This window comes from Podarcis cretensis (assembly GCF_951804945.1).
Source record: "Podarcis cretensis genome assembly, chromosome: 1".
NCBI classification, from domain to species: Eukaryota; Metazoa; Chordata; class Lepidosauria; order Squamata; family Lacertidae; genus Podarcis; species Podarcis cretensis.
This window is the reverse complement of record NC_137170.1, coordinates 71,003,684-71,020,973: the sequence shown is the minus strand read 5'-3', so window position 1 is coordinate 71,020,973 and position 17,290 is coordinate 71,003,684. Positions and strand designations below refer to the sequence as shown.

General features: G+C 41.1%; 1 protein-coding gene across 2 annotated transcripts in view; it reads left to right on the top strand.

Moving 5' to 3' along the window:
• Window positions 1-17,040, top strand: part of SWAP70 (switching B cell complex subunit SWAP70) — a 36,515-nt gene extending 19,475 nt beyond the window's left edge. The window contains exons 6-13 of one of the 2 annotated variants that reach the window (XM_079986799.1): window positions 885-993; window positions 4,542-4,723; window positions 8,142-8,249; window positions 9,775-9,941; window positions 10,508-10,706; window positions 10,825-10,921; window positions 13,764-13,879; window positions 16,414-17,040. In XM_079986799.1, the coding sequence (XP_079842925.1) occupies window positions 885-993; window positions 4,542-4,723; window positions 8,142-8,249; window positions 9,775-9,941; window positions 10,508-10,706; window positions 10,825-10,921; window positions 13,764-13,876 (975 nt within the window). In that variant the 3' untranslated portion in view covers window positions 13,877-13,879; window positions 16,414-17,040. Of the gene's footprint in view, window positions 1-884; window positions 994-4,541; window positions 4,724-8,141; window positions 8,250-9,774; window positions 9,942-10,507; window positions 10,707-10,824; window positions 10,922-13,763 lie in introns of both variants that reach the window. The other variant, XM_079986798.1, reaches the window with a different exon arrangement.
• Window positions 17,041-17,290: the final 250 nt, after the last annotated feature.

Below are 17,290 nucleotides of genomic sequence, written 5' to 3'. Positions count from 1 at the left end.
GTGCTAGCACATGTCCCTGCAAAGGCTGCTTTGGGGGTTGGATGCGTCTTACCAAGGGCACCCAATGCATGCAGTCTTTCTTTTGGTCCCCTGCCGTACACTTAGCTCAGTGACTGTGGGGCTATTGCAGTCTCCATGGCCAGTGGCGTAGCGTGGGGGGTGCAGGGGGGGCCGGCCGCACCGGGCGCAACATCTGGGGGTTAGGGTTAGGGGTGCAAATCCACAGGTTAGGGGGCGCAAATTACTTGCCTTGCCCCGGGTGCTGACAACCCACGCTACGCCACTGTCCATGGCAGACTTCAGTATGTCAGGGTTGGGCTGCCCAGAACAGAAAAAATAACTGTTTTTGTAGAAATATTCTGCTTAGTGGTCATGCTTGCGCTTGTGCCCAGCCTTGGTCACTGAGAAGTTATAGCTATAGTGTGAAGATGCTCAAAGGTACAGGGCAATAGCCTACTATTCTCAAACTTTGTCAATAGATTACCATGTTATTATTCCATGTTCCATTACAGAAAACAGGAGCAAAAAAATTCTAGCAGACTGTTTTTAGACAAATGTTATTTATTTATTTATGAAGACAGGAGTGTCTGGCGTGCTCTGGTCCATGTGGTCATGAAGAGTCGGACACGACTAAACGACCAAACAACAACAACAATGTTATTTATTAATGCTTATTTATACACAAGCAGGGAATGGTGTCCATATATTTTATTATTATGAATATATATATATATGGTTCTTGGGTGTGCATTTTTGTCTGTTTGATTCTTCTGAGCTAACTTTTACTAGAAGATACATATTTGCAAACTTTTGTGTATGCAATGATATATTGTGTTGTTATTGTATTGTTATTTAAAAGGAAATTATTATTTTTCTATAATTAGGCTTTGCCTGACAAAGATGGAAAGAAATGTCTCTTTCTTATAAAAAGCTTAGAGAAATGTTTTGAGATTAGTGCCTCTGATAAGAAGAAGAGGCAGGAGTGGATTCAAGGTGAGAATGACGTTTCTATGTTATTACATGCACCTTTGGGAGTTTAAGACTAGCTGGGGAAAGCTGTGAAATATGTAATATGTTTGGACTGTGTAATGAATTTAGGTATGTGAGTATACGTGGAAAAAATAATACTTTTAAAAAATCAGGAACAGCAGAAATAATCTTTTTTTTTTTTTGCCAGATCTGCATGTACACTACATAGCAATCTAGTTTTGTTAAATGTTTTTTATGTGTTATTTTATTTTATTTATATACTGCCCTCCATCACAAGATCTCAGGGTGGTTCAAAGAATAAAATAACAAGATAAAAATACAAATAAATAATTAAAACAAAAACAACAATAACCCACCTCCCCACAGACATATTCAAAAGGCTGTTAAAGTATAACTGTAAGGAATTTTTGAAATAAACGTAAGTAAATACAGAAAAAAATGGATATCTAGAAGAATGGAGAAAAGGAAAGGAACCATAGAAGGAGAGGAGGTAGAAGTCAACTTAATTTGTATGTTTTAAAATTTGTAACTTTATTTGTTGTAAAATAAAAAAATGATAAATAAAATATTAAAATATTAAAGGAAAAAAAGAAAAAGAATGGCTGAAGGAATATTAATCAGCCAAAGGCCTGGTTGAAGAGGAATGTTTTCCTGGCACCTAAAAATATATAATGAAATATATAATTATATTGACATTATAAGATGAAAATGAGTGGCATTATCATTTAGACTAGCAAACTAGGATCATCCCTTCCTTCTTCACTTTGGATTAGAACCAGAGAATACACCAATCCATTATTAACCTATGATGTGTTTCACATGCCACGCATGAAACCTCACATGCTGCCTGTCCTCTTACAGACATGACAACTTGACAGATTTTTTTCAGTGTCAGTCTGGAAACTTGTATGGGTCTTTGATTATCTTGTTTCAGAAATAATACTGAATTGTGAACTCAGTAAGATTAGCAGCTATAAATACTTCCGCTCTCCTGATAACAGCTATTATCAATAAGTTCAACACTGTTGCAATAAAAAAATGAGTCATCACTACACATTACAGAATTTCATTTATTCAGTATGAAGCTGGGTTGGGCTTTTTTGCAGAAGTCACTGTAAATGGTACCTTTTAAATCTCTGTCATTTAGCAAGAACTTAATTTAATATGATAGACACTAAAAAGTACCGTGCAATCTGAATAGTGAACAATGTCTCAGTTCTGAAAATGGTACTTTTGTAATTTCCCCTTGTCTACACACTCTGCGTCTCTCACTAACCACCCCCACCCAAAAGAAGCAACAAAGTACAGAAATAAACTAGCAATTGACTTTTGTGGTATTGAAGCTGTCACAGCTATAATTATATCAGTTGATAACTGGGCTGCTTGCTTAGCAGCAGAGTGTGCTGGTCTTTCAGTAGTACAGAAAATACAGGCTATGTTTTTAGAGTCCCAGTTTAGAAAATTATGGGCTTTAGGCACTAAAATGGAGAATGAAGTCAAGCAGTATTGGAGGACCACTACAGTTGTGTCTATATTTAATGTTAGTTTATAAGAAAACAAGCCTTAAAGTAACGAGCTGCAAACCTCCCAGACCTGTTTCTTAGGATGTGTCTGTATAGGGAGAGTTGGAAGGGGTGGGTGCATAGCAGGTTTGGACTTGAGAGACCTGTGTTCAAGCCTTAAGCCCAGCCAGAGATCAACTTGACTTATAATGGAGTACTCATTGCTAAATATAAGTTTATCTGTTATGCAAAGTCTTACACCCATGTGGTGCTCCTGAATTACGGTAAAACTTTTTAATGATACAAAACAAGAAGCCATATATGACAAAAGCATTAAAGGTAAAGGTACCCCTGCCCGTACGGGCCAGTCTTGACAGACTCTGGGGTTGTGCGCCCATCTCACTTAAGAGGCCAGGGGCCAGCGCTGTCCGGAGACACTTCCGGGTCACGTGGCCAGCGTGACATCGCTGCTCTGGCGAGCCAGAGCCGCACACGGAAACGCCGTTTACCTTCCCGCTGGTAAGCGGTCCCTATTTATCTACTTGCACCTGGAGGTGCTTTCGAACTGCTAGGTTGGCAGGCGCTGGGACCGAGCAGCAGGAGCGCACCCCGCCGCAGGGATTCGAACCGCGGACCTTTCGATCGGCAAGCCCTAGGCGCTGAGGCTTTAACCCACAGCGCCACCTGCGTCCCATATATGACAAAAGCATTAGCTCGTCCCATATATGACAAAAGCATTAGCTCACCCCTGTTTTTGTTAACTGGTACTGTACTGTACTATAACTTCCTTAGTCCTCCTATACATATGTCTAACATAACCTAGAAACTGTGAGTGCAACTGCAGAAGAATCTTCCTTCTCCTAAGCTTGACCACTAGTCTCATCTTTCTACCCCAGAATTATGTTCTCTGACAGGTTGACTCTGCTGCATTTCAGACTTCCTATCCTATTCCTTTGCAAGGACTTCCACTTGCACAAAAGAGTTTTCCTCCTCATGAACCCAATGGCTTTGGTGGAGTTAGGAAAATCCCCAGAACGGGGCGAGGGGGGGGGGAGAGAAGTGAGACCATTCCATCTGAGAAGTTGACTTGCTTTCCCTGATGGAATGATAAACTTAGCAGGACATTAAATTCCTCCAGTTAACTTGAGCGTAAGTCCCACTGCATTTCGTGAGAGTTTAGTGGAATTAAAGATAGCTAGGTTCCATTAGGCTGCAATCCTGCGGCCTGTGAAGTATTCCCCCCCCCGGCTCTTCCTTGCCTTACTACAGTGGTACCTTGGGTTACATACGCTTCAGGTTACATACCCTTCAGGTTACAGACTCCGCTAACCCAGAAATAGTACCTCGGGTTAAGAACTTTGCTTCAGGGTGAGAACAGAAATTGTGCAGCAGCGGCGCGGCAGCAGCAGGAAGCCCTATTAGCTAAAGTGGTGCTTCAGGTTAAGAATAGTTTCAGGTTAAGAGTGGACCTCCGGAACAAATTAAGTAGGTAACCAGAGGTACCACTTTATTTGTTTTGTGTTCTGTAACGATTGAGTCTTTACCGCCACATCTCAGTGGCTTCACCACAATCTGACTACCTACACAGTGGTTGGGTTTGGTGACAAAATATACTTCAGGCTCCCACACCACTCTGTGGAGAACAGGAATGAATATAAATACTGATATTCTTGGTTTGGTGACCACAGTGTAGGGCAGAGCTTTCCAAACTTTTCATGTTGGTGACACACTTTTAAGACATGCATCATTTCGCGACACAGTAATTCAGTTTTACTAGCAAACCAGAGGTTAAACTAACCCCTTTCCAGCCTCAGGGGGAGTGCGGGGAGTCGTCACATGACACAACTAGACACTGCAGCTGACACACTAATGTGTTGCGATACACAGTTTGGAAAGCTCTGGTGTAGGTCGTTAAAGCAGCATTAAATGTCTAGATGGCATCAAACCTAACAGCTGCAGGAAAGGAATTTGTATACTTAGAAACAATATTCTTGTTGATAAATGGATCATGTGCATTATCTCCTTTTTCTTTTCAAACAATTAAAACAGCTATTCAGACAACTGTAAATCTATTGAGATTAAGTAGCCCTCCACCTCACAAGGAGGCACGACAGAAACGTAAAGAGCTACGCCAGAAATTGCAGGCTGAACAAGAGGAACTGGAAAGGCAGATGAAAGAGCTCCAAGTGGCAAATGAGAATAAGCAGAAGGAACTGGAGACTGTTCGAAAGGTGGGTGCAGGCTGTGGGTCACGTTCTGTGTGTCTTCCCAGAATGCACTGTTAAATATTGTTACAAATTGTGCTTCTTAGCAGAATGTATGTTCCCTGATTGCAGATATTGAAACAATGTAATACAATCTCCTGGCACTATGCCCTTTAAAAAAAAAAACTGTCTCAAATAATCAAGCTCTGTGAATTGGCCTGTTCCCAAATCAAACATTCAGTTCATTCAGGGAAGAAATTCTGGTGGTGAAAATGATGCTTCTTCAGATTTCTGTTCCTGTATTACCCCAGGAAACTGAAGATCTCAAACAATTCTTCTTGATTAGATGTTCTTTCTCTCTCTCCAAGAAACTCTCCAAGTTTTTCTCCACCACACAAAGCGACGGAGCTTGTGCGTCTTGAGCAACAACCGCTCTCATTTTAAAACTCACGCAAAACAGAAATGCTGAATAATAAAGCCCCCCAAGGTATTTTATTGAGATGGGTCTGATGTAAAAGTGTTGCAATATCATTCCAGTAATCTGAACATGGTTTACTTTGATTGTCTTCCAGTGAAGAGGAGGTAGGTTCCTGAATGGTGACAGGCACACAGTTCAACCTGAAGGGAATTTACAGACCTGGGAGAAGATAAAAGCTTCAGGTCCTTGGCATTTCCTTCCTGCTTTATTTACATATGCATGGGCATATTGTGCACAAAATACAGTAGAACTGTGCTTCAGATTAATGAAACGATGCTCGGGCCTCACTAGCTAACTAGATCACAGTGATGTCAGAATGGTTATGGTATTTCCACAGCTGAAATGTGATATATGCATAGAGCCGTATCCAGCGTTCTCTGCTGGCGGAGTTTAAAGGTTGTGCTACAAAGGAATCCAATGCAACAGTTGTGTTAGTGGACACTTGTTGTATAACATCTGATTTGTGTGTGTGCAATGTACTTGTGTTTTCCCTTGTACAACAGCTGATTCTTGTTGTGCAATCTGTTGCACAATAATGTTTGGTTATTCGGTTGTGTGTTTCCTTGCACCACAACATTTCACCACTGTGTACTACTAAGTGACTTTAACTTTGTGCTACATAAGATAAAAACGCATAGTCCAAGACAGCTTGATTATTAGTATAGTCCAAGGGTAGATAACGTGCAGTCCTCTAGATGTTGTTGGGGTACTTCATTCCTGGCCAGTAGCCATACTGCCTAGAGCTGAGGGCAACTGCAGTCCAGAAACATCTGTAGGGCCACAGGTTTCCTAACCCAGTGTAGTCTGAAAACAGGACATTTTGCTGGACAAATGCACAACAGAAAAACTTTCATAATAGTGTCCTTCACTCCAGCGGGACAGAATGTAGAGGTTCAGGAGTTTCCCCTTCAAATGTTAAACCAGCCTCTGATGGAAGAAGGGAGGATTTCCATTGGCAGAAAAGAAAACTGGAATGTACTACCGGGTAGTAGCAGGAGTGCCAACTTGAATAAAATATTGTGGGGGCCCAGGTAAGCCCCACCCTGCATAATCAATCGCATGATACAGTGCACACACACCATTTGAATGGGAATGCCCATCAACTTTGTGGGGGCCCGGCTCCTCAAATATTTTGGGAGTTGGCTCCTATGACTAGTAGTTAGTATATAAGCAGTAGTGAAAGTGGAAGTGTGCAGCAATGGACCAGATGCAAAGGACTAGGAGAAATGTTGTCTCGCATTTTGTTTCATTGGCAGGTTGCTGAGGGTACAGACTTTTTGGAAATTTGCATGCTGGGTTTTAAACACCTGTGATAGATGTGAAGTCTCAGGGATTCACAAGTGGGAGAGTTTAAATGAGTAGCATATCAAGCACCTAATTCAGACCCACAGCTGAATTGCTGACAGAGGGCATATTTGAATCATACCAGTGAAGGACTGAAGATCTGAACTTGTCTTACTTCACCCAGTGCAGCCACCACTTCAGAGATGCTGGTCACTGGCCATGCATCTTATCCAAACTCCACAGCTACATCTCTCCCCACCCCACACCCTACCCCAGTCACATAGACTCAGAGTTATGAGATCAGGAGGAGTGCCGTAGTGAACAGGGAACTGTGTTTTGATATTACAGTGGAACCTTGGTTCTTAATCTTAATCCGTTCTGGGAGTCGGTGCGACTCCTGAAACTGTTTGAAAACCAATTGGCTGCAGGAGCTTCCTGCACTCCAGTGGAAGCCGCGGAAGCTGCGTCAGATATTCGGCTTTCGAAAGATGTTCCCAAACCGGAACACTTACTTCCGGGTTTGCTGTGGTCAGAAGTCAATTTGCTCGGGAGCCAAGCCATTTGGGAACCAAGGTACCACTGTAGTACATTATTTTCAGGTGGCACCAAAAGGACAAAGCAGTTACCATTCATAAATCTTGGGTCCAGCCCCCAGTCTTCTTCCTTTGTTGTGTAAAGTAAAGTAGCACTGCATGCTTTCTCAACTTGACACAGCAAAATTTGGCTAAAAAGGGGGCTGGGAGTATGTGTAGGAGAGACATGCAGGGATCCAAAGCACACAGGCTCTTCAGTCCTCTAAAGCAGTGTTTCCCAACCTTGGGCCTCCAGCTGTTTTTGAACTACAATTCCCATCATCCCTGACCACTGGTCTTGCTAGCTAGGGATGATGGGAGTTGTAGTCCAAAAACAGCTGGAGGCCCAAGGTTGGGAAACACTGCTCTAAAGAATAGCTCCAGAAAGGTGGTTGCTAATGTTGGAAGAAAGGAAGGGAGGAAAAAAATCAGATACTCCCCCATCTATGCACAGAAGCATTTTAGTATAGGCTTCTCTGGGCTCCAGCCTTTGCCAGAAAAACAGAGAACCAAAGTAATACCGGCCTATGCCTTCCGCATGAGTGTGTGCATGAATCTTTGGTAATGCCTAGTCTCTCCCATGTTTTTGTGGGGCTCAGAGTATGCTTATCTGCTTATCTGCAGAGTGGCTTATCTGCTTTTGATAGGACCATCATTTTGGCATGTGCCACTATTTACTTGCTTAGGTGTGGTAACCTAATCTTATATCCTGTTTAACAGGTAGTGATGGTGTAACTTTCTCCTGTGTGCTGCTGTTTTTCTGTGTGCTGTTCTCTGGTTGATGTGAGTTACTTGGTTAGGAATGTTTTAAATGTAGCCTCAGTAAAGTCTGCTAAACTATCTCACCATTTCAGACCTTTCAATCCTTACAGCTTCATGATTCCAGGGCCTGAGACTTATCTCAGCTTACTTGAAGATAGTTGTTTTGATTTTTAACCTATATCCCACCCTTCAAAAATATTTTGTTTCCAGATTGATTTACAAACCGTTAAAATGAAAATACAGTTTTAAAAACCAAAAGCCACAGCACTAAAGTAAGAAATAGTCAATCTGTATCTGTGCATATAGATAAATTAGTGGGAGCTATCTAGTTCTTTCTTCTCTGGCACAGCAACTCGAGGAAGCTGCAGCTCGAGCTTCAGAAGAGGAGACCAAACGTCTGCAGACTCAAATGGAATTGCAAGATCGATTCAGTCTTGAGCTGGAGAGAGAGAAAATGGTAAGTTCAAGGAGAGTAAGGCTACATTCAGACAGCGCTTCATTTTATCTTCCCAACATTTTCTTTACTTTGAATTTCTATGTTTTATGTGATCTTCCACACAATGTAAAAGCGACTTCTGGAAATCTGGTGAAAGTTTAATGCTCAATTCCATGTTAATTTTTTTAGTAAATTTTTTTTTGCTTGCAACTCCATTAACTTACGCTGTGATATTCCCATGGTTTTCATGATCATGCCACCACTGCACACGTAATGAGATTTGGGGCATGCAGTTCAAAAGTTTAGCACAACATGGTGATATTTTGATTTAAAAGCCACAGTTCCATAATGCAACAGGTCCTGCAGCGGTAAAAGCAACATTAGAAATTGGGACAGAAGCACTAGTATCATAACTTGTGAAACTAACATAATCAAACAGCATCTGAATGCATCCCAGGTGACAAAGTCAGTAAAATAAAACAATAAAAAGAGCAAAGCAACCAGTAAGTGAGACAACCAAATCAAAATTCATATGTTGTTGATTCAGGATTCTGCTGAGTGATGTATAGTTCTGAACTTGACCAGCTAACTGGGGCAGAGGAATTAGGGCATATCAAGGAGTGGTATCATTGTGCGTCTTTTCCTCAAGAGCTGTCTGTTTAGATTGTTTAGTGACAGGAGAAAGGTGTATGGCATCTTTGAATCTGATGAAGGGTAATGTAGCAGGAACTAAGGCAGTAGCAGCTGGTGAGGTGTGGTGGCACCCACCTGTCCTTCAGTTACCTGAGCTGCTGCAGCATACTGGGTGGCATGAGAAGGCAAACATACTGTTGAAGCCAATCCGGTACTCCTACTGGTCTACCACAAAGACCTCACTGCTCCCTTGCCCCTCTCCATCCCGGTATGTAGCAGTTACATGGACAAACAAGGGACCAAGTCAGTACCTTTTCAGTGTAATGATGAAGGGGTTAACTAGGTCTTACCAGTTAATCATCTGAGTTTTAAAGTTTACATAACATTTCATATTTCAGAAGCCTGCAGTTTCATTTAAAATGTAAGAAACAAAGGTATGCTGATCATTGCTGGAAGTAAAGGCAATTTTTAATATTTTGTATTCCATCCCTCTAGTATAGTAATGAATTTAGAACCAAAATAACTCAAAGAAGGGGCAAGTTCTAGCCGTTTAATTTGTGAGTCTAAAAATGATCTATCTTAATAAATAGATTAAAGCTTGACGATCCAAATTAATAATAGGTACATAGAAACAAGGCCGGGATTGCAGCAATGTATGGAAAAGAAAGGGCCAGGAGGTTTATTTGCTGATGAAAAGGAAAAATCACAGCTGCAAACTTATGAGGGTTTGGGGGATGGGAAACCTGGTGGGCAGATGGAAGGATTCCTTTCTTCCTTCTTCCTTCCTTCCTTCCTTCCTTCCTTCCTTCCTTCCTTCCTTCCTCTCTCTCTCTCTCTCTCTCTTACATAAAAGGATGAATGCTGTTATTGGTTGTGAAGTATGAGGAAGCATCCTTCTCTTCCATATCACCAGGTGAGACAGAAAATGGAAGAACAGGTAGCCCAGAAGTCATCTGAGCTAGAACAGTACTTGCAGAGAGTCCGGGAACTCGAGGAAATGTATAAGCAGCTACAGGAGGCCTTGGAGGATGAAAAACAGGCACGCCAGGATGAGGAGACTGTCAGGAGACTTCAGGCCAGGTCAGTATATATTTTTATAGCAATAGGAATAAAATCTTAGGCTACTCAGTACTTCATACTGAGTGAGAGGGTTGCCATTCATGTATCTAATAGAGTGGAATGCTTGAAGAGAGATAGATTTGGGAAGTGACAAAGCAATCTGAATATCTCTGCAGTCAGGCAGAATTCTCTTGTCCCTGAATCATTGTATTTTCTGCCTCTGGCATTCAGTAGCATTGGTGGCTGCAAACTGAGTCTCTCAGCCCACAGTTGTCTGTCAGTCAAGAGACAGGTTTAGTGAAATCTGATGGGTGAAGTCTGTAAACTGAGCTATAGGCTGAAGTGGGTGATGAAAACATCCCATGGGCATCGGCTAATCTTATATGGGAGATTATTTATACTCCAAGCGTGGTTGTCAAGCAGGGTGGGAACATGAAAGCAAAAAACCCCTCCCACTGACCTGTTCTACACAACTCTTTATTAGTTCTGGAGAATAACTGTGTCTATTTTTGATTGTTAATCAAATTGATAGATAGTGATGTTCCTAATGTATACACTCTTTCCCAATCACTATAAACTCTTTCTAGACTACTGGAGGAAGAATCTACAAAGAGACAAGAACTGGAGAAATGGCATTTGGAGCAGCAGCAGACCATTGAGGTGACTGAAGCAGAGAAGCAGGAGTTGGAAAACCAGAGAATGATGAAGGAACATGCTCTTCAAGTTGCCCTGCAACAGTTAGAACAACTGGAACTGGATAGGAAGGAAGCACTGGAACAATATGAGGTGAGCTAGTGCAATATTTTAGGTAGTAAAATGTTTGGGCAGTGGCACTAGCAGAAATCTCCTATCATTTGAGTGTCCATGTATTGTTAATGCTTAAACCAATCTAATCTTGCTTTAGGAGGTCAAAAAGAAGTTGGAAGTTGCAGCAAACAAGACAAAGAGTTGGAAAGATAAAGTTGCTCACCACGAGGGACTAATTCGATTAATTGAACCAGGTAGGAAAGTACAGTTTTCATTCATGAATCCACACATGAGTGGTGCTATTTTTATCTCCAGTAACCTATTGTGGTTTCCAAGAAGTCTGAACTGTTACTGAGTCAGCCTGGGCTGCACTTCCTGTTAGTGAACTGGGAAATGCTGCAGACTGGAAAACATGATTTTTATTTTTATTTTTAAATCTGAATAAAGGGGACTGTATTTTTATTTTTATAAAGGGGACTGTGGGAGGGACGCGGGTGGCGCTGTGGGTAAAACCTCAGTGCCTAGGATTTGCCGATTGTATGGTCGGCGGTTCGAATCCCCGCGGCAGGGTGAGTTCCCGTCGTTCGGTCCCAGCTCCTGCCCACCTAGCAGTTTGAAAGCACTCTTAAGTGCAAGTAGATAAATAGGTACCGCTTTATAGCGGGAAGGTAAACAGCATTTCCGTGTGCTGCGCTGGTGCTGGCTCACCAGCTGCAGCTTTGTCACGCTGGCCACGTGACCCGGAAGTGTCTTCGGACGGCGCCGGCTCATGGCCTCTAGAGCGAGATGAGCACGCAACCCTAGAGTCGGACACAACTGGCCCGTACAGGCGGGGGTACCTTTACCTTTACCTTTAAAGGGGACTGTGCTGCAAACAAACAATGCCAGCTGAGATTGTAGGTTCCTGCAAGACTCCTCACAAGTACTCTTTGGTAGGGGTTTTCCCACTATTAAAATGATATATTGCATTTATTTTATATAGTAGGATTGTAACCTGCACGCATTTAACCTGGGTTATCACAGCTTTATGCGTTTGGTGGCCAGCAACCTGATATCACACAACTTAAATGCACACAAGACAGGGAGCTTAAAGCTGTCAGAAATGCTTCCTGGGCTCTGGGAGCCTCTTGCGTGGGCTGTCCAAGATCTCGTAAGAGCTTCCCAGAGCCCAGTAAGCAAGGCGGGGTGCTTAAAAGCTCTTTGTGCACTGTGTTTCCCCACTGCGGAAAGCCCTTTTAAGCTCTCAGACTCTTAACAGGCTCAGGGAAGGCCTCGTGCAGACTCTGGGAGGCTCCCACGACATCTCTCAGGAGTCTCCCAGAGCCCAGTAAGAATGGTGGAGAACCTAAAAGCTCTTCATCTTGCATTGCGGGCCAGGCCCACTTGGTGTGCTGGCTTCAGAAAAGTAGAGATGTTTGTGTGTGTGTGTGGTTCTGGAGTTCTGACTGTATGCAATTTTGGCTTTACACACAATCCCCCGGAACATAATGTCTGCATAATGATCCTACTGTAATTATATTTTATAATCCACCTGGGATAGCTTGTCAAGGAAGTGAAATGAAATTAATAAAGAAAATTGCAAGTCCTAGACGGTAGCACAATCCCCTGGTTTTGTTTTGGTTATTTCTGTAACATGTTTCACATTCCAGCTGTGTGGAGATCATACTTTAGTTTTGTTCTTATCAGCTACAAAATGCATTCTAGTTCAATTTAAGCTTCAGCAGGGTACTTCTTAGTGTTTTTCCTGAAGCGAGGAAGTTGCTGTTTCAATTTCCTATTTAATCATCCTTGTTGAGTAAAAACATAATGAAGGAAATACGTGATATATCAGCAAGCACTAACCCTTCCTATGAGCTTAATCTATTGGTTCAGCAACAGTCAGGTTTCTGAGTTAAATTCTAATAAGAGATATGCTGCTGCTTCAGTTGGCATTAGGGTAAGAGCTTCTCTGTTACTCACCGTGATCCCAAGACTATTTGAAAAGCTGGTGGATCTTGGAGAATTGGCTCTGACACATCATTACTAAACAAATTTATTTGACAGAATTTCCGCAAAATAGAATTAAACTGATTTCCAAGAAAATGTGCTCGAGATAAAATCCTATCTACGCTTCCATAGTAATTTATTTATAAAATCCATATCTTGCTTGTTCTGCAAAGCAAAAGTTCAATACAATTTACAATAACACAAACCCATTAATTCTTAAATATTTTCCCCATGCTAAGCCCAGAACAGTACTTGACTGATATTGGGCAATTGTTCCCTGTTTTTCTGGGGTTATTTGATGTCCATGGCTAATATTAACCATTTGTAAATACATAAATACATACTATGAGTGGACATCTCATAAATGAAGCCCAGGTTGGAGAGAAGGCTGATAATTCCTGACTCCAAGTGGCCCACTGGCACAAACTACAGTTTGTGTACTGAGAAACTGGGCTCCAGGTAGCACAGCATGAAAAAAGGAAGATGTGAACTTTTTGCCTAGCTACATGGGTGCTGTGTAGTTCGTATATTAGGGCTCTTCGTTGTAGAATGACTACGTCATTATTTCAACATTCTTAACACAACAACTATTCTCTAATCATTTTAGCATGATGGCTAGAATATTGTCTATCAGTCTTGGAAGCCTGGGTTCAGATCCCAGCCTCATAGGCTTTGGAACATCAGCCACGATCTTCAGTTCTCAGTTCACCATTTGAAAAATAGGACTGACAAGGGAATTAGGTGCATGGCATTTTGGGGATGAGAAGGGTAATGTTTGCAAAAAAGGTCAAACACTGAAAAGCTGTATTCTGGTTTAATAATAGGCACAGTTCTTCAGAATTATAACGATCAGGTCCGATTTTGACCTTCTATATAATTTTGAAAAACCTATCACCCTGAAATGAAAATGAAATGAACATTGTTTGCTAGATCAGAAACCAAAGAGCATACATTGGATGCACATCCAAGTGCGGAGATCTCTGTCCATGTGCATTACTTTCGATGGCATCTATATTATGGCACAACTTATTGCAAGTAACTAAGCAAGGCCAGATCTGGAATGGGTCATACCTATTCAAAGTACTACAAGTAACATATTGTGTCTTATAGGTTCCAAGAATCCTCACTTCATCACAAACTGGGGACCAGCAGCCTTCACTGAAGCTGAACTTGAGCAGAGAGAGAAGAGTTGGAAGGGGAAAAGGGGCACTTCTGAGCAATGAATGGTGTGTGTGTGTGTGTGTGTGTGTGTGTGTGTGTGTGTGTGTAAGAAATCTAAAAGGAATAATTTTATACCAGCTTTGTTTCAAGGTTTCCATGAACAAGTTGCACAGGACTACAAAATATTAAATGACTGGTGCACATTAATGTCTAATGCATTTTCATGCTTGTACATACAGTGGTACCTTGGGTTACATATGCTTCAGGTTACATACGCTTCAGGTTACAGACTCCACTAACTCAGAAATATTACCTCGGGTTAAGAACTTTGCTTCAGGATGAGAACAGAAATCATGCAGTGGCGGCGCAGCTGCAGCAGCAGGAGGCCTCATTAGCTAAAGTGGTGCTTCAGGTTAAGAACAGTTTCAGGTTAAGAACGGAGCTCCGGAACGAATTAAGTACTTAACCCGAGGTACCACTGTACAGGGAACATTATTATAGCAGAATTGGCTGGAGGTCAAAGGTGTTGATTTTCTGCACACAAATTGTGTTTGAAATGAATTCTGTAGATCACTGGTTCTCATACTTTTTCCTCTATGGACTGCTTGAAAATTGCTGAGGATCTTTGTGGCTCACTCAATTTTATTTTACTTTTTGCACGTAGTGGCAATTGTAATGAACTGCATTAGATACTGAATGACTTTTAAATTACATTTAAATTGCTTCTTTTAATTCTTATACATTGTGTTTTATTGTGATCCCTAGAATTCAAACTGTAATGCAATAGAATATGATATAAGAATTAAAGGAGACAATTAAAAACAATTAAAAATCAGTTGAAAGCAACAGACATGCCATTGCCTGTTCAACCGCATATCCACAGACCACCTGAATGAAGCTTATGGAACACCAGTGATCCATGGACCACAGTTTGGCAACCCCAGATATAGATCAGGAAAGTGTGGGGGTTCTAATTCCCACTTGATTTTTAGAATTTGGCACTGGCTTAAGGGAAGGAGAAGTGAAACAAGGACCAGTTGAAATACCTTTTCAGTTAACAAACTCTGAACTGATTTGAGGCTGTAATATATTATGTTAACTTTTCATCTCTGCTTGCTACAGTTCAGAATCTCCTGGAGAAGCACAGTAGCTTTAGCTGCTAAAACTGTTGAAATTCCCCAGAATTCCTTTCTCTGTAGATATTGGGTGCTATCTCAGGAAAACAATTTTGAGGGAGTAGCATCTTAACAAGCCTGAAGTGTGTAAGGAGAAAGTGGGGGAGTAGCAGTACTTTAAGCAGCTCCTGGGCTTTGTTTGGTTTCTCATCTTTTAGCAGTAGCTATCTGCAAATTTTGGACAACTGTTTGCAGTTTTTAGGAATATGTGTTTTGTCTTTCTTGGGAGAAACCTTTTGTCAGAATTCTGGCAATCCTTTTCTATTTCTAGGAAGTCTCCTTAGGAATTCTTAGCCCAATACTGGTAAAGTCTACACCTGATCATTTCACTTAACATACATTTAAATAATTTTTGTATTATAAATTCTTATATGCAGTATTCCTGCTACCTGTCTACCTTTGGCAAACTGAGAAATTACAATGCCAGAAATATTGATGTGCTGGGGAGATTTTCCCCTCCCCTTGGGTGTGTGCTAAACTTTTCAGATCAAGCATTGTGCTTCAAACACATCACTTAAGAAAAATCAGTATTGAATCTCTCTCTCCCTCCCTCCCTCCCTCTCTCTCTCTCTCACACACACACTATAAATATTCACTGTAGACTTGCATTGCTCAAACTTTTGATACCCGAGAAGCAGTCTTTCTTTCTGGGTTAAAATTGAAGGCATGCTTTGTTCTTCACTCAGATATATATCTCTATTCAGCTTTCAGAATAATGGACAGTATAATCTGTGCAAATGCAGGATAATAGTGTCAATCCTAACTGCCAAGTGTTCCACCCTCCCTTTTACCCAATGAGTAAGGTGTAGGGGTGGCACTGTGCTTTCTTGGGTAGTACTAATGTTTCTAGGATTCCTCCTCCTTCTACTGTCCTGTAGGCTTTAAGGAATCTTGGAGTGTTGCTTGGTATGCTGCTGCAGCTCATATATTGGTGAGAAAAGGGAATCAATTGTTGCATTGGGTAGCAGATGTTTTTTGCCATAACGGCTTAGTTTTTTAGGACGCATTTTGTCAGTCCTTCTCATGGTGTACAGCTTGGGAATTACTGCTGACATTAGGCCTTTCTTTGACTGAGACAATTTGTGTAACTTACTATGAAAGTCTATGGGTGCAAGCCTGTGCATACTTACCTGGGAGTAAGTCCCACTGAACCTACTGGGTCTTATTTCCTGAATAAACATGCAGAGGATTGCACTGTTTGCTAACCAACTACTTCCTGAATCACAGACACCTGCTCATGTAAATTGTTGACTAACTGTCCTTGCTTACCAAACTTGTACAGTTTTTCTGTACAGCCTGAATATTGGTGCAGCTAATACTTGGTAAATTATTTTGACATAAATGTAAAATTTAATATTTTATACTAAAGTGTTTGAATATATAATAGTATGTATTATTCAATTATTTGTGCCTTCATACCACAGGAACAAAAAGTGATAACCTTGAAGTAGGGTCGGTTTTCTGGAGCTCATGCCAGGCAGCAGGGTGCACAGAGACAGAACTATGCAGCTCTTTCCATTCATTTGACTGGGATATACATGAGAGTTTCATGCAAGTTGTCTTGAAGTTCATGGATTCTATCCAGTAATAATGCCGGCTGAAGTGTGATTCCCACACCCAGTGATTTTGGACTTTTACCAAGTAAGACAGAAGAGCATCAGCTATATTGGGCTATTTGTGTAATTAGCTCCATGGTTATTTTTTATGTTTTCTTAACTGATTTTTTTAAATTAAAAAAACCAACAAATGGTTATGTGCATGAATATTAATGAAATCCAGTTTCTCAGACTTTTAGTTGCTGTACAATAAGCCTTCTTTTTATGCTGATGATGCATTCACATTGAATTACCAATACTAGCGCTAAAATCTGAGAAACAAGTTGGGATTGTATTTATGATGTCCAATTTAATGTGTAGTGTTAAGTTGTATTAGATAATCTAACCGTTAATATTTTTCCTTACTGTAGCAGTTTAAGGAAGCACCAGTAATTCTTGTTTTCACATGTTCTGTTCATTTTTACTAGAGCATCTATTAAAACGAATTAAGTGTAATTTCATTGTTTCTATTCATCTCTTATTAGGTCAGGGGTGGGATGGGATGAATAGCATTAAATACCAAACCGAATGAAGAACATCTTGCATCTTACAGGCACACTTCACCTGTATGTCTTAGGTAATACTCTTGTAATACATGTCTGAATTGTGTTGATACATGAAGCCACTTCACATAATGACATAAACCCACATGTGTCTTGGTTGTAACATGAAACCCTGTAATAGAGATTTTGATGATCACAGCCTT